The following is a 17,670-nucleotide window of genomic DNA, read 5'->3' on the forward strand; positions in this document are numbered from 1 at the left end:
AAACTATACCTCAATAAAGACGACCTAAAAAGCAAGGGATAAATGCTTTAAAACTTAAAAAATAAATAAATAGTAATGGATTAAAACTAACTAGGGGGCACCTGCCTGTCTTAGTCGGTTAAGCATCTGACTCTTGATTTAGGCTCAGGTCACGATCTCACAGTTCATGAGTTTGAGCGCCGCGTCGGGCTCTGCGCTGATCACGCAGAGCCTGCTTAGGAATCTCTCCGTCTCTCTCTGCTCCTCCCCTGCTCATTGTTGCTGTCTAAAAATAAACAAATGAACTTAAAAATTAAAAAAAAATAGGAATCCATGAGTCCCTATTGGGGGGGGTGGGGAATGAAGGTCTAAATAAACGGGGAAACAAAAGCTCTTTACAGAATGCCAACTAATGAATGTAGAATGAATGATGGAATTAGAAAATTACCATTCAGCCATCATAGTAACAGTTTTTTGTCAAGAAACATCGGTGGATAGTAAAACTAGTGGACGCAAACTTATTAATTACAAAGGGAAAATAAGTTTTCAGGGAGAAACCTGCCCCCTTAATCTAGTGATGGAAGTAAACAAATAATGAGACAAGTAGAAACTATGTGCTACCCACTGTGTTACATTGACAGCATCACTCCTATGCATTCCAACCCCAAATGTAAAACCTAAATTTTTTTTTTTTAATTTTTTTTTTTTCAACGTTTATTTATTTTTGGGACAGAGAGAGACACAGCATGAACGGGGGAGGGGCAGAGAGAGAGGGAGACACAGAATCGGAAACAGGCTCCAGGTTCCGAGCCATCAGCCCAGAGCCCGACGCGGGGCCCGAACTCACGGACCGCGAGATCGTGACCTGGCTGAAGTCGGACGCCCAACCGACTGCGCCACCCAGGCGCCCCTGTAAAACCTAAATTTAATCATAGCAGACATCAGGCGGTGGGGGAAATCAACAAAATAACAGCCCTGTAATCTTAAAAGTTTCAAGTCATGCAAATTAACAGGAAAACGAGCCTCCTCCAGACTGAAGGAAACTAGAGAGATGTAACAAGCAAGTTCATCATGTAATCCTGGATTGATTCCTTTTGCCATAAAAGACATTCTTGGTACAACTGGCAGAACTTGAATACAGTCTGTGGAGTAGACAGTAGTAATGCATCGATGTTAATTTCCTGATTTTCTTGGTTGTGTTGTGGTAATGTAGGAGAATGTCCCTGTGTGTAGGATACACACTATAAGTATTCAAGGATAATTGGGCATCATATTCATGGTTTAATGAAATCCTAAAAGGGTTTGGTATGGTTAACTTTTTGATACTCTAACTCTAAAAATTCATGGGGAAGGAAGAGAAGTGGTGAGAATACTATCAAAAAAAAGAGTGAGGACGTTTTAGAGATTGTCTCCTAGAGTGCTTTTAACCAAGAATCTGTACTTTACCTTTTGTCTTAATCGCGATACCTCTAGGTAAGAAAAGTATTGAATTAGAGAAAAAAAGGCTCTCTCAACCTAAGCCAAAGCCCAAAAAGAAGAAAAAGCCCACCTCGAGAGCTCCTGTAAAGCAGGATGTGTATGACGGAAATGAAGACGAGAGCATCAGGGAGAGCTCGGGACCTGTTGAGAACGGTCTGTCGGACCAGGAGGGTGAGGAGGAAGCCCGGGAGCCAGAGCTACCCAGTAGCATCATCTCAGTGGGTATGTGGCCAAATCCTGTGTTTCGTGGACTCTCTAGGACTTGATAGTCATGACCAGGAAACTAAGCCAGGTCCTTACTCAGTTTGAAATTTCTCTGTCTCTGACCTATGTATTGTCCCATCTCTGTAACTTAAACTGTATCTTTGGTGCCGTTAGAAACTCCATTCATTTCTTAAAAGGTTATCTTAAGCCTCTAAACCCCTTTGAAGTGGTAAAGTGGATCTGGTGGAAGACTGGGATCGAAATAGTGAAGGTCTTTAGAAAAAACTTCTTAGCACCTTGGGCAGGATAAGACTGTGGGGCAAAGTGAAACCAGGGCAGTTTACTCATAGAAACTGACATGGGAAAAGTTTTCACAGTATCACATCTAGCCACAGTTATTGAAAGAAACCACTGCCCCTTACCAGCATCTGACCTAGAAGCTACCGCCACCCTGGGAAAAGGTTAGGAAAATAAAGAGCTAAAGGCTTAATGGATTTATTTTTTTAGGCTCATCAAAACGCCTTTATATCACAAAATGGTTGTACAAAATGTTCTTTACCCCTGTAGACCAGCCGCTGGGTTGTTTTTTTTTTTTTTTTTCCCCCAGCTGGGCTTTTTTTTAAAGTTCATGGTTGTGTGTGCTCAGGACTGTGACTCCATATCACATACCCTTAATAATTTCTATTAGTAAAGTTGTTCCTTGTTTGTGTAATTAAATATATACACTTAATACTTTGTTACCTAAATATGTAACAAGTCTTTTGTCATCTGAGCAAGGTTTCAGAATTCCTGGGCCTATGGTATAAAGTTGTGGCAGCTGGAAACTTACAATTTCTCCTGAGATCAATCAGTCAAAGTTCTAAGATTTAGACATTTTGTGAGGTGGGAAAAGGGAGACTACCCATGTTTCCTTTTGAAAGTATTTTATCTCATGTTATGGAATACATAAATAATATTAAGCCTGGTTTAGTTCTTAATCATTAAAAAGAACTAGACTCTATATTGTTCTCCTCCAAACTTTTTCTTTATCTCCTATGATACAGCTTCTAGAGAACCAGTTACCTGCACTCCAGTTTCCATAGGTTTTGAAAAGTCAAAAATCACTGTTAACAACAAAGTCACAATACTGAAAAAGGAGCCACCTAAAGAGAAGTCAGGTTGGTGTCTAATGGTTAAAGTATTTTGTTAAAGCATCCTCAAATATTACATGCAACTGAAAACAGTCAAAAATGTTTGGTTTTTATTGTTGTTGGTTGGTTATTAGGATTTTTGTTTGTTTCTTGGGTTTTAAATGTTTGTGTTTTGATTATTTCAATTTTGGGTAATGCTTTTAAACATTTTTAACACTTAAACAATTTTAAACATTTTTTTAACGTTTTCATGAGGAAGTGTCATTTTGCAACTGTTGATAATGCTTCACAGGGGTTCACAGGGGTGTGTTGTGTGTGTTGTACACACTGCCCCCAGCTAACTTAACCTGAAAGCTTCTTCATAAGTAGCAAATTTTCTGATGACCGGCATTATCCCTCCAGTAGGTTACAATCGCACAATGGCCATCCCATTTGTGATTCTGATCAGCTCTTCTTAGACCATCTATATTTTTATTACATTTCAGAATCCATAACCAAGAAGCGAAAAGCTCGTTCCATGCTTCCACTGACTACCAGCCTGGACCACAGGTCTAAAGAGGAGCTTCATCAGGACTGTCTGGTATTAGCAACAGCAAAACACTCCAAAGGTACAAAAATACACTCCCTTGGCCCATCCATAGTCTTCTGGGAACTAGCACATAAGAGGCGCTTGCTTGTATATTTGTTGAATGAATGAGCACACAAATGTCTAGAGTTGTGTATATTTCTAAATTCTTTTCCAACCTTCCATCCCCCCCACGGCCCCACCGCCAGGCTCCCCCGTGCCTTTGCAATGTAGTGCTCTGGCTTATTGTTCTAAATCCAGTTGTCACCAACCATCTATGTGCCGGAATTGGTATGATGGCTTAAATACCTCAGCATGAATCAACTCCTTCAACTACTTTTCCCCCAGGAAAACAGTATCTTCAATTAGAAAAAAAGAGTATTTCCTTGTTGGAAATATACCCATAATATGGCAGTTCCTTTTTTTGGATTTGGTGGAAGTTTTTGTTATAGAAAGTTTTTTTTATTTTACTTTTGCAAAGCTCTCATTTAAGGCCCATTATTTTGATATTTGAACAGCTATATTTTTTTGAATTTTACATGTTGAAAATAGATACACATGATAAAATGAAATTCAGAGCTTCAAAAAGAATGTAAATCCCCATCCCACCCCGATACCCAATCCTCACATTTCCCCTCAAGACCACACTGTTAACAGTTTTTGTCTCTCTCCAGAAATATTTTATGCTCTTCTTACATACATAAGCCTCTTTTGGGGACTTTATCTTGACTTCCTATAACTTACACACTTTATCATATAGCTTTACATTATTAACTTTACTGGAAAGTTACTCAGTTGACTTTTTAAAAACCAGAATGATTACTGAATCCCTTTGTGGTGGGTCCTAGTAAATGTTAAGGACATTTCTTGTTGGGATTTGAGGTTGGCCTTTTTTTTTTTTTTTTTTTTGAGGCAGAGGAGGGGCAGAGAAATAGGGAGAGAGAGAATCCCAAGTAGGTTCCACACTCAGCATGGAGCCCAGCAAGTGGCTCAGTCTCACAACCGTGAGACCACTGCCTGAGCAGAAATTAAGAGTCAGACACTCAAATCGAGCCACCCAGGTGCCCCTGGGGCTAGCTTTTTACATCCTCTTTCACCCCTTCCCCATCTTTATTTGAGCAAACTGCAGACTAAATTGTCTCACTGGATTTTGCCAAGGCTGAGCTTTAACACAGTGTTTTCATGTTTTGCTACCCTTGTAACCAGGAGGGGTCTCTGTTAGGGTAAACAAGGGCACAGGACTTCTCTTCACTGTCTGAAATGGGTCGTCTGGACACACATTTGGAAGTAATTGGACAGAAAACAGTAACCTCATTTTCTTGTCTTTTTGAATTCGCAGAGCTAAATGAGGACCTGTCTGCTGATCTTGAGGAAAGATTTCACCTGGGACTTTTCACAGACAGGACTGCCCTGTACAGAATGATTGAGGTTGAAGGTGAGGCAAGTCCAGTCAACATAACCCAGTCTGTCTCCATGCTTCCCTAATACTTTGTACACACCTGTTTTATGGCTGCCATCCTGTGGCATCATACTGGTTGGTTTTACATTTCAACTAACTAGGTTTTGAGTTCCCCAATCTGCATATTCCCATATACCCCTTGCATCTCTCATAGGACCCTAAACATACAGTGTTCACTCTGAGTGTAAGTGAAAATGAGTGGGTGGACAAGGGACTGAGTGGGCTTTAAACCACATTATGAACACTCTGAGAGATGACTCACCCATCAGCCAGCAACAACATATTACAGGAATTTGTTCCCCTCTTTTCATCCTGACTTTCCTTCTCTTAAAGTCTGTGCAGACAGGTTTCTGAAACATCTTCCCAACATTATGTCTCCTCCAAACAGGAAAGGGTCACTTGGAGAATGGCCACCCTGAGTTATTTCACCAGCTCATGCTTTGGAAAGGAGATCTAAAAGGTGTTCTTCAGACGGCAGCGGAAAGGGGGGAGCTGACAGACAGTCTTGTGGCCATGGCACCAGTTGGTATGTTCTTCTCGACAAAAGGGCTGTCATCTTGAAGATAAGTCCACTAAAGATGGACACTCTCTTGCAGGACAATTTGGCCATGTCTAAAAACTTTAACTCCGCAATTCTAGGTGTTGGAAATTAACTGTACTCACACGTGCAAAATGACAAGTATACAGGCACTGTCATTACAGCAGTGTTTGTCATAGCAAAAGACCACAGGAACCTCTCTGTCCATCAGTAAGAGACTGGCTAAATCTCATACCTCTACAGTAGAATCTCTTGGGAAAAATTAGGCAGCTCTTTGCATTCTAGTATGGAATGAAGCTCCAAAAGCGTAGTAGGGAGAAGACTCAAGATGTTGATACATGACAATATTTACTACTCTGTCATTTATATTTGTCTTCACATAGTATTTCAAAAAGGTTTCAAAAGAAATTAGAAATAATGGTTGTCTCTAGGCAAAGGAATTTGGATGAGTTTGGGTGGGAGGACACCAGAATAACAAGGTAAATTATGCCATGCCCAGTTTTTTAACTTTATTCAAGTATACTTTAAAAAAAAAAAAAGAAGTACACAGGTTATGATGGCACAAACTGAATACACCCTTGTAACCAGCACCATATCAAGAAGTATAACACTGCCAGAAAGCACCTAGGAAGCTTCACTCATGCTCCTGTTCATTCAGTCTCCACACACCCCAACAAGGCTAATCACTGCCCTGACTTCCATATTCTCTTGTACCTTTTGAATTTTGCATTATTTTTTATGTGTTAGCTAATCAAAGAGAAAAAAATTTATGTTTCAAAACATGGGTATAGGGCGAGTAAATGAAGCAGATAATCTGTAATGATAACTGAATTCAGAGTATCTAAATGCTCTACTTAGTGCAGTGACTAAAACCAAGGTGTTTTCATTCCAAATGTAGATTCTTTTTTTCCTTACCCCTGCTGCTGCTTATTCAACCGTCATTTTTTTTTTTTCTTTTTTTTTTTTTAGCTGGCTACCATGTGTGGCTGTGGGCCGTGGAAGCTTTTGCCAAACAGCTGTGTTTTCAAGATCAGTACGTTAAGGCTGCCTCTCACCTCCTTTCTATCCACAAAGTATATGAAGCTGTAGAGCTGCTCAGGTCAAACCACTTCTACAGGTTTGTAGGACCCTACAGTTGAACCACCAGTTGGGCACAGTGTGGAATTAATCTGCTGACCGGTGCCACTTAACGATAACCAGCAGAAATCTTGGTTGTAATTAAACATTGCAGACGTACAGAAATACATGCACACTAGCCTAACAAACACCAGTGTACCCACTACCCATACTTAACAAGCGTTAACTTCGATCAGTATTTGCCACTGATCTTTTTTAGAATTTCTTTATCCCTAAAGTTGCAAACATAGAGAAACCGTGTAATACAAAAGAGATGGGATCTTGTCAGCCACCCCAAAAGCTCCCCATGTCCCCGACTGTTGTTGTTTTTAAGTATAACACTCCAGATTTGACTGAATTGCCTTTCTCCAGTTCTGTCCTCATCCTTTCTCTAAGAAGCAACCATTCTGCTGAGATTGGTTTGAATCCTTCCTCTCCAAGTTACTACACTTTCACTATAATACATTTGTAAGTAATGACAAACAAAAGGAGTAAAATATTTCTTATAAACAGCATACAGGTTTTTTTTTTATCCATTCTGATGGTTTCTGTCTTTTAATTGGAATGGTTAGGCCATTTACATTGAATATAAATATTGGTGCAATTAAAATTTACCATCTTGCTATTTTGCTTTCTTTTGGATTACTTGAATATTTTCTTATCTCCAATCCTGGCTTATTAGCTATACTCTATTTTATGGTTGCTTTAGGGTTGATGATGATTAGCATGTTTTTTTAATTTTTAAGTTTATTTATTTATATTGAGAGAGAGGGAGAGAGAATCCCAAGCAGGCTCCACACCATCAGCACAGAGCCCAACGTGGGGCTCAGACCCACAAACCATGAGATCGTGACCTGATCTGAAACCAAGAGTCAGGCATTTAACCGACTGAGCCACCCAGGCGCCCCATGATTAGCGTTTTTAATTTTCACAGTTTACTTTCAACTAATATTGTCCTACATCTTATATAAAACTTATTTCTTTCCTTCCCTCCTGTCCTTTCTGCTACTTACTTGTCATATATTTGACATGTTATAGCCCCACATTACAGTGTTAGAATTTTTGCTTTAACCTGTCATCTTTTTAAATAACTTTTTAACTTTAAAACTTTTTTTAGGGGCGCCTGGGTGGCGCAGTCGGTTAAGCGTCCGACTTCAGCCAGGTCACGATCTCGCGGTCCGTGAGTTCGAGCCCCGCGTGAGGCTCTGGGCTGATGGCTCAGAGCCTGGAGCCTGTTTCCGATTGTGTGTCTCCCTCTCTCTCTGCCCCTCCCCCGTTCATGCTCTGTCTCTCTCTGTCCCAAAAATAAATGTTGAAAAAAAAAATTAAAAAAAAAAAACAAAAACTTTTTTTATATCACCCACATACTTATTTCTAGCATTTTTCATTCTCTTACGTAGGTCCAACGTTCCAACTGCTATCAATTCCTTCTTCACCTGAACAAGAATTTCATTTTTTTTGTAGTGTGATTCTTCTGGTGACCAATTCCATCAGCTTTTGTTTGTCTATAAAAGTCTTTAATTTTGCCTTCATTTTAAAGGATCTTTCTCTGGGGGTAGAATTCTAGATTGGCAGTTTTTGTCTTTCAGGGCTTCAGAGATGACTGTTTACTCTTACATTGTTCTTGACTTGACTGCATCTATTCCCATCTTTGTTATATAGGAACTGTCATTTTTTTCTCACTGTTTTTAGAACTTTCTCCATCACTGATTTTCAGCCATTTGATGTGATGGCTTTGGTGAGACTTTGTCTTTTTCCTGTTTTGGTTTGTCTTCCTCTGAAGGGTGTTGAACTCTGTTTTAGTGAGCACTAAAGTTGCTAATAGAACAGCTTGATCTTTTCATGGCTTGTTTTTAAGGTTTCTTAGAACAGGTTTAGAGAAATCTTTTTTTTTTTTTTAAGTTTATTTATTTTGAGAGAGTGCGCAGGAGAGGCAAAGAGAGAATCCCAAGCAGGCTCCTTACTGTCAGCGTAGAACCCAACGTGGGGCTTGAACTCACGAACCATGAAATCATGACCCGAGCCAAAATCAAGAGTTGGACACCTAACCGACCGAGCCACCCAGAGAAATCTATATTCTAGAATTAGTTTGTCCTTCTACCTTCTGGTGTCTTTACTGAATGCCTGTGTGTTCAACAAATCAGAACTCAAATGTCTGGCTGGTCAAAACACCGAAGTCCCCTATGCCCTGAGTGAACTCTGGGAATTATTCAGCTTATAATTCCCTGATTGTTCTTTATGCAGCCTTAAGGAATGTCCTACACATGCATGGCTTTGTATTTAGCCAAAGACTCATGAGATCCCCAAACAGAGTTCTGTAGGGCTTCCCCTGGATAGCTTCTTCCTTCCTATTATCCTGCCCCTCATATTCCAATTATTTTGTCTCTCCTCCACTCAGTAAGACTGCTGGGGCTCTGCTGGGTTCTCTATAGGAAAATGGCTATTAGGAGGTTCCCTTCTCTCGGGGATAACAATCCTGAGCTGCATGGATCCAATGTCTGAAAACAGTTGTTTCATACATATTTTGTCTAGTTTAGTGGCAGGAGGGTAAGTCTGGTAAGTTGATGTCTCAAAATACTTCTTAAACATTGCTCTGCATAGATCACCTTAATCTAAAATACTTTTATTCTAGCTACAACTTTATGTTGGCTACAACTCAGAAGTTGTAGGTCAGTTGAAAATATTAGCTCACTGAATTATACAGATACTCCAGATGTTAACACATTTCATTATAAAATATCCAGAAACATTCACATTCTTAAATATCACCATCAGTCTCTTCAGAAAAGTCTTTAGCATTTGGGAAGCTATCTAGCCCACAGTGGCAGGCATAGATTTCTAAAATTCTCGTTTTCACTTGAAAGCTCAAAATTTATCATTGGCAAAAATACTATTGGTTGTCAAGTGACAGACTTGGGGATCCCCAGGAATCCACAGATCACACGTTAAGAACTGCTGACCCAGGTGAAGAATTGAGCTAGCATGTGGTTTTAACTTCCCACGTGGGGTGCCTGGGTGGCTCAGTCGATTGAGCGTCCGACTTTGGCTGGTCAGGTCATGATCTCACGGTTCATGGTTTCAAGCCCCGAGTTGGGCTCTGTGCTGAGCTCGGAGCCTGGAGCCTGCTTCAGCTTCTGTGTCTCCCTCTCTCTCTGCCCCTCCCCTGCTCACGCTGTCTCTCTCTGACTCTCAAAAATAAATAAATGTAAAAAAAAAAAAAAAAATTTAACTTCCCACATAGTGCAGGAAAATGGTTTTGTACAGGAAGTTGGAACAGTATAAACAACACAAGAGGGACAGTTTATCCTATCTTCCAGCCTTTTCAAATTGGCTTTTTATCTGTTCTGGCCTCTAGGGAAGCTATTGCAGTTGCCAAGGCCCGACTGCGCCCAGAAGACCCGATCCTGAAGGACCTGTACCTCACCTGGGGAGCCATCCTGGAAAAAGACGGCCATTATGCTGTGGCCGCCAAATGGTAAGCTGGAGGGAACAGGCATGTACCCAAACATCGAAGAGCTGTGATGCAGAAGAGCAGGACGAGAGTAGTAAGTTTAGAGGTGGAGGTAAAGTGACTAGAAAACAAAAAGCCTTATGTGTATTAAACCTAGCTTCATAAGATTCATCGTCCTTGAATGAATCCTTTATATAAACCACCTCCCTTATATAAATCACCATAACTACTGAAGAAACCTCAGTAGCAGACTCAGAAATTCCACCTTTCTCTAGTAATGTCTTTACTATCAAATAAGGAAACTGGGAGAGAATAAAAACTCTATTTGGGTTCAGTTCAGCAAATGTATGTCCTTACCCTGTAGGATGCTGCCACTCATTCTCTATGTTGAGATGGAAGATGGTATAGGAGATCTGTTCATGACACTTTTGGGTTTTTGTTTGTATTACAGCTATTTAGGGGCTGCTTCTGCTTATGATGCAGCCAAAGTTTTATCCAAGAAGGGAGACGCAGCATCACTTAAAACAGCTGCAGAACTGGCTTCAATTGTAGGAGAGAATGAGTTGTCCTCTTCCCTGGCTCTCAGATGTGCCCAAGAGCTGCTTTTGGCCAGGAACTGGGTGGGAGCCCAGGAAGCACTGAAGCTACATGAAAGTCTAAAGGTCAGTCTGTTCTTGTATCTCCAGGTATTTAAGAGGGAAAGGCCACAAGTCCTTTTCTAGTCAAATTCCAAATGAATAACCCAGTTGCACAGCTGTCCCAGTTTGGCAGGTACCCTTAGAAGTGTCCAGCAAGCCCTGGCCATACTATCCCATGGAAGTACCATGGCTTGTCCACTGCCATATTCAGAGTAAGAGATAATGTAGTCATTCATATTATTCTCCTTCCTTATCAATTTGTGTACAACATACATGAGTAGATTTTAGTCAGCATAGCCCTGAGCTAGCAGTCTGGTGTTTCTTTATTGGTGTCATCAGGTCTTCTTTGAAGAGGGAGAGGAAGGGGAGGATTTCCAACAGAAATCAAGGTGCTCCGCCATAGCATCACTCTTTAACTATAAGCCATAACGAAGTGTGGCGAAATCAACATTTTGTTAAATGTCTGTTTATCCCTTTCTGGTTAACTATGAGTAACTCACCACTGTTTTATTTGACGCATCAAACTGAGATTACTTTAAAAGCATCAGCACTCTCATTTTCTAAAACACATAAACATTTTAGACAGCTTTACTGCTCAGATACTAACATGAACTTTGTAAGCTCCCCTCTCCCTAATAGAGTAACTGGACCTAAAGACAGTTCCTACCTAAATATTGAAACCCAAGAAAAATAGCTTTCTAGGAAAGCTACTTCCTAGCAAAAGTAATATGCCCTCAAAGACAGTGTTACTTGGTGTATTACTTATAAAATGACCAAATCTAAAGAGATTTTAATTTATCCATAGCAAAAAAAAAATTCCAGAATGGTTATTTAAGCATTTCTTTTTTCTCTTAAAAAGCATCCTTATGAAAGCAAGAAAACCTTTACGTTTATGCAGAATGCTGTTCTGGTCATTGTCAGGCTATTTGGGCTAATATTTTGCCAAGCCGAACTGAGAAAATACTGTTACAAGGGTATACGTGAACCTCATGGCAACTGAAGGTCTTAGCAAAAAGAAAGATACTTGCTGACTCCTCTGAAGCCTGCTGGGACATGGCACCCGATACCTGCCACAGCTGTCATATCTGCACAGCTTATCTGCTCTAGCACCTTCTGCCCATTGCACTTTGCTTCTGTATCCCTTAATGTAAAGTTTGGACAGGGGGAAAGAACTGGATGAGCCCAGGCTGTCTTTTCTCAAACTGGGTCATAAGTCTTAGGTGACTGTCCTGTATGTGGTCTACACTGCAGTGGACAGGGCTGTAGTTGGGATTCTGTGTCGTAAAACTATTTGCTTGGGCTCCAGGCTACCTCCAGGATTCCTGCAAAGGCATCTGGAAAAATGTCTATTTGATCACCTCTTTACCCCCCGCCCCCTCACTCAATGACTCACACTGGCCAGAGGCAGCCCCCTAAAGGGTCTGGTTGCTGCAGATGCGATGGGGAACACAGAGAAACTGAGAAGAGCTCTTGAGATAATCAGGCACTTCCATTGCCTAACAGTTCCTGTCCTTGTTGTTGGGTTTCAGGGGCAGAGACTGGTGTTTTGCCTTCTTGAGCTCCTGTCCAAGCGCCTGGAGGAAAGGCAGCTTTCGGAGGGCAAAAGTTCTTCCTACAATGTGTGGGCTGCAGGCACTGAAGGGCCCTTCATGGAGAGGGTGACTGCAATATGGAAGAGCACCTTCAGCCTGGAGACCCCAGAGCAGTACCAGGCAGCATTACAGCAGCTGCAAACTATCAAGTACCCATCTGCTACAAATAACACTCCCTCCAAACAGGTACCCTGTCTGCACTCTGCAGTAAGCCTTCCTTAATCCACATCTAGTATAATAAGGAAACCAATTGAATGCCAGTTTGCATTTCAGAAAAGACTAAGGCAGGCACAGGCAACCTGGAAAGATCCCTTCAAGACTAATTAAGGCCCTTTAGCTTTGAAGTTAGTCTTAGATCAGTATTCTCTTTAAAAAAAAAAAAAAAAAGCCTAGGGGCGCCTGGGTGGCGCAGTCGGTTGAGCGTCCGACTTCAGCCAGGTCACGATCTCACGGTCCGTGAGTTCGAGCCCCGCGTCAGGCTCTGGGCTGATGGCTCAGAGCCTGGAGCCTGTTTCCGATTCTGTGTCTCCCCCTCTCTGCCCCTTCCCCGTTCATGCTCTGTCTCTCTCTGTCCCAAAAATAAATAAATGTTGAAAAAAAAAAAAAAATTAAAAAAAAAATTTTTTTTATTAAAAAAAAAAAAGCCTAAACCTACACAAAAACACAGAGAAAAATATAGTACTCATCAACCAGGAATTACCAGAGTTCACGTGATTTGTCATTTTGCTTCATAGAGTTTTTTTGGTTTTGTTTTGCATATATTCTTCTAGTTTTTAGTAAAAGAAATAAAGTAAGTTTGAAGTCCCTGGTGTCCCGGACCTTCCTTTGGTCCCATTCTCCTTTCCTAGCTTACCAAAGTCAGCCCCTAGGTCACTCATAGTATTATTTTTTGCCTCACTTCAGTGACCAGTTTGTAAAATCTATCTGTATTGATGCAGAGAGATAAAGTTGATTCATTATAGCAGCTATACCCATCCTATAAATGTATGTCAATTTATCTGCTTTTTCTTTTGAAAATGGGGGAAGGCTCATTTATTTTTGAGGAATGAGACTTCCTCAAATGATAATATAGCACCTTGGGAAACAGTTTGGCAGTTTCCTATTAAGTTAAATATAGACGTGCCCAGTGACCCAGCAATCCCACTGCCCAGATATTTCACTAAAAGAAATACAGCCTTGTACACAGCTGTTCGTTGCAGCTTAGCGGACAGCAGCCAAAAGCTAGAACAACCCAGACATCCATCAGTTGCTGAATGGATGTGCAAACTAGCCTATCCAGACAGTGGAATACTATACGTGCAGCAATACAAAGGAACAAGCTAGTGATGTACAAATCATACTGGTAAATCTGGAAAGCATTATGGTAAGTGAAAGAACCAAGACACAAAAGACTACACGCTGTGGTTCCATTTATCTGAATTCTAGAAAAGACAAAATTTATAGTGACAAAAACCAGGTGAGGGGTTGCAGGGGGTGGGGAGAGAGGAATGCCTGCAAAGGGGCACATGGGAATATTCTGCAGTGACGAAAATGTTCTGTCTTGATCGTGGTGGTGATTGTAGCATGTGTATCTATAGAGATACATGTATTTATCAAAATTCATCAAATGGCTCACTTAAAACTGATAAATTTTCTTGTACAATTTTCTTAATTGTACTCCGGGTTGGTTGGTTTAATTACAGCTTTTAGTTCTGAAACTCACTTTTTGTTTTAATTAAATGTAAATGTCACAGCATTTTTTTTTTAGCATGAACAGACTTTAACACCAGACAAGGTATGTTGCTGTGCAACTAGATATGGAAGTTTCTCAGATAGGGAAGCAAAAATGGGTGATGGAGACAGGAGGACCTTTCTTAAACTTGCACTGTGTCCTTCCTTCCAAGTGCAGTCAATAGGAATATTTCTGTATCATCCCAGTGCTTGCTGTGCAAGAATGTTTAACTGAAACTCTGGCTCTTCCCTCCAGCTTCTGCTTCATATTTGCCATGATCTGACGTTGGCAGTGCTAAGCCAGCAGGTGGCCTCCTGGGACGCGGCTGTGGAAGCCCTGCTTCGGGCTGTGGTCCGGAGCTACGACTCCGGAAACTTCACCATCATGCAGGAAGTGCACTCAGCCTTTCTTCCTGAGGGTAAATGACCCCAGCCTTTGCCGGAGCATGCCTACTAATGGATGATGTAAACACCACCGATGGTGTAGCACCAGGAGTACAAACATTATTGAAAGAGACTGGCCAGTTGTGTCATTTAGCACCAAGTTTGAATTCTCTTACCCAAGCTCCTAAGAGGGGGCCAGAACGGCTAAGCTGTTTTCCTTTACCTGGCCCTACCTACCTTACCTACCTTGCTGCCTTCTACAAATTTTTCTCCATGGTTTAAGAGAAATAGCAATGTGCTCAGAAGTTAGTTAAGAATGGAGAAGCACATGGGGCGCCTGGCTGGCTCAGTTGGAAGAGCATGCAGCTCTTGATCTCAGGGTCGTGAGTTCAAGCCCCACATTGGGTGTAGAGATTACATTAAATAAATAAATAGACTTAAAAAAAAAAAAAAGAATGGAGAAGCACAACAGAAGGGACATTCTTTGAACTGCATAGTCACTAAACTAAATCACTGATTTTTCAGAGACATAGTGAGATCATACCCCAGAGCTTTCATAGGAAGATGGAATACTTTTTCTGTAATGCTTTGATTGACTAGCAGACTACAGCAACAAGAACGCTGTCCTAGGTCAGGAGATGTTTAGCTCTGATTGGCTTTAGGTGAAAAGCTTGTAACCCCATGGATCACTGCTGTCCTTGTTCTTGAGCTCTGCCCCTTGGGTGATAGGAAACGTTAACGGGAAGAGGAATGTGTATCTAGCAGAAACAGAAATGCACAACCCTAAATCCTTCTCTTCTTCTAGGCTGTGACCACTTAAGAGACAAACTGGGTGAACATCAGTCCCCTACCACACCAGCTTTCAAAAGTTTGGAGGCCTTTTTTATTTATGGACGTCTGTATGAATTCTGGTGGTCTCTCTCCAAGCCTTGCCCTAAATCCAGTGTCTGGGTAAGAGCTGCTCACGGAAGGACAACTTCTGTGGAGCAAAGCCAGCAGATAGACAGTGCCAGCCCTGAAGAAACAGACCCTAATATTTCTCAGCCAAAGCCAAGCGGGCCTCCAGAATTAGACTTGAGCCTCACAGAAGAAAGTGAGCAAATGCTGATCACTTGTAAAGAGCTCTTTTCAGAAAAACATGCCAGTCTCCAAAACTCACAGAGAACCGTTGCTGAAGTACAAGAGACCTTGGCAGAAATGATCCGCCAACACCAGAAGAGTCAAGTCTGTAAATCCACAACGAATGGTCCTGATAAGAATGAATCTGAGCAGGTAGCAGAACAGCCCCTCTCTAGTCTTCAGAACCAGTGGTAAGTATAAGGTGGAATTGGAAATACCATGCTGGCTTCTCAGATAAAAATCAGTATGTGATGAGCTTGATCAGGTCACTTGCTGGCACCATCATGTAGAATGCACAGGCTTTGGAGTCTGACATGGGGTTCTAGTCCGGCTCTGCTGACTGAGCTCAGGCAAGATTCTTAATGTTTCTGAGCATTTGTTCCCATATATACAACTGGGAGTACCTACTCCTACCTTGCTTGTTTGGGGAATTAAATGAAATCACAAATAGTGTTAATAATAGGACAGGGACACCTGGTGCTCAGTAGGTTCAGCGTCCAACTCTGGATTTCAGCTCAGGTCACGATCCCATTGTGGGATTGAGCCCCAGCGTTGGGCTCTGTACTGAGCATGGGACCTGCTTGGAATTCTCTCTCTGCCCTTCTCTTGCTTGCACTCTTTCTCTCTCAAATAAAAATAAAAAACTTAAAAAAAAAAAAACTCAGTAAAAAATAACAATAGGACAATAAAATCTTATCTCTAGGTGATGAATAGATTCCCCTCCCCCCAAAAAATTAACCAAGTAAAATGGAAGTGCATTATTGTATCATTAATGAAAACCACGGTTTTTCGATTATTCTATGCTATCCCAGAAAATACACAAAAAGAGTAGTGTACAAAACTGCACACTGAATTGAGAAAATCCCAAATGATCAGAATGTAACATTCTAATCACTTCCACTGAACATAGGGGCCAGGTGGATGACAGGAGCCGATACGCAATCACTGTAGAGCTCATTTGCATATATTACAGGGTCTTCTGCTATGGGCATTTGCAGTGATTAACAATTATTGATTGGTCATTATGCTGAGGGCCTTTTACCTAGATTATTTCTCCCCAGCACAGGGCGTAAATAAAACGTTGTAACTAGTACCATCAATAAACTGATAGCTATTATTACTAACTGAAAAAAAAAAAAAACTAAAATGTTTTGAAGCCCTTATATATTTATTGCTGTAAAAATAGTCCCATTGAAATCTTGAGTTAGAGTTTTGAGTCACTTCTCCAGTAAGCTATCACACTCTAGGCAGTTACTAGGTTTTAGTAACAAGAAAAACACTAAAAATCTTTCTAACTCAGCAGCTCTTAACCTTTGGATCACAGGACTCCTTTGAGAAGATTCAGACACTCTTTCCAGAAGAATGTGCATCCGTATACCAACAGTTAGGAGCCTGAGCTGTGTCTAACCATTCCCCAGAGAAATCCAGGCTTTGTGCACTTAGCTGCAGATCGAATCCCCTGAAGGGCCTAACTTTTCATTAGAGCTATGTATCTAAGAAGTGGGGACTTGGCAAATGGTGAGGAATGATATTTCACTTTGAAAACTTCGTATCACATCACATTAAGTTCCCTCCTCTTGACCTTTGTATTAAAGATGAAAGAGATAACAAAAGAATTTTATTTATAGGGTAACAGTTAAAAGTTTTGTGGGGCAAGGCACATGACTTGTAATTTTTTTTTATTGTTACCAGTAAAGAAGAAAAAAATCAGCCACTTTCTCTGCCTGAATTAACCAAAAGTCTTACGGAGGCAAATGAGAGAATAGCTAAATTTCCTGAGAGTGTTAAGGTAAGATATCAGTTCATTTAATAAAACATTATTGTTTATATTATCCACTGACTGGACCAAATTCTTTAAGGTCATCTAATTTTGTGTTCCATTTATAAAATTGCTACACATTTGTATATGCTTAAAAATTTAGGATCCCGTTGTCTTGGGTTAACTAAAATGTTTTGTGAGAATAGGATTATTGGCAACACAAGCAATTTTATACCTCGGTCTTCAGAGAAATGGAACACATTTTGCATCTGGGAATTAAATAAAATTAAAATTGGTACCATGTATTTGATAGCTTACAGATGGATAGGTATATTTGAATGTGGCCCTGGTATTAGAGGAGAGTCATGTTTTGAATGAATTGAGTAGGGCTCTAGAAGATGATTCTGTCATTTGAGAAGGATACCCCAGTCTGAGCCCTCCCAGTTTTGAGTATCATCTACCCTTAGAGTTACTGAGGAAGAGCCTTCCTCAGTTCAGCCATGCCTGAGTAGTGTCACTAGATGAGACTTTGAGTTGCTGGTGCCTT

General features: G+C 40.9%; 1 protein-coding gene across 1 annotated transcript in view; it reads left to right on the forward strand.

The window, feature by feature from the left end:
• Positions 1 to 17,670, forward strand: part of GEMIN5 (gem nuclear organelle associated protein 5) — a 42,888-nt gene that overhangs the window by 21,847 nt on the left and 3,371 nt on the right. The window contains exons 16-27 of the mRNA XM_047092077.1: positions 1,453 to 1,680; positions 2,706 to 2,819; positions 3,278 to 3,400; positions 4,697 to 4,792; positions 5,205 to 5,342; positions 6,324 to 6,471; positions 9,826 to 9,945; positions 10,373 to 10,583; positions 12,089 to 12,337; positions 14,118 to 14,280; positions 15,051 to 15,555; positions 17,057 to 17,153. Of these exons, the coding sequence (XP_046948033.1) occupies positions 1,453 to 1,680; positions 2,706 to 2,819; positions 3,278 to 3,400; positions 4,697 to 4,792; positions 5,205 to 5,342; positions 6,324 to 6,471; positions 9,826 to 9,945; positions 10,373 to 10,583; positions 12,089 to 12,337; positions 14,118 to 14,280; positions 15,051 to 15,555; positions 17,057 to 17,153 (2,192 nt within the window). The remainder of the gene's footprint in view (positions 1 to 1,452; positions 1,681 to 2,705; positions 2,820 to 3,277; positions 3,401 to 4,696; positions 4,793 to 5,204; positions 5,343 to 6,323; positions 6,472 to 9,825; positions 9,946 to 10,372; positions 10,584 to 12,088; positions 12,338 to 14,117; positions 14,281 to 15,050; positions 15,556 to 17,056; positions 17,154 to 17,670) is intronic.

Source organism: Lynx rufus, unplaced genomic scaffold (assembly GCF_022079265.1).
Source record: "Lynx rufus isolate CCGP_SWC_20201006 ecotype Redwood Valley unplaced genomic scaffold, mLynRuf1.p SCAF_1, whole genome shotgun sequence".
Classification (NCBI taxonomy): domain Eukaryota; kingdom Metazoa; phylum Chordata; class Mammalia; order Carnivora; family Felidae; genus Lynx; species Lynx rufus.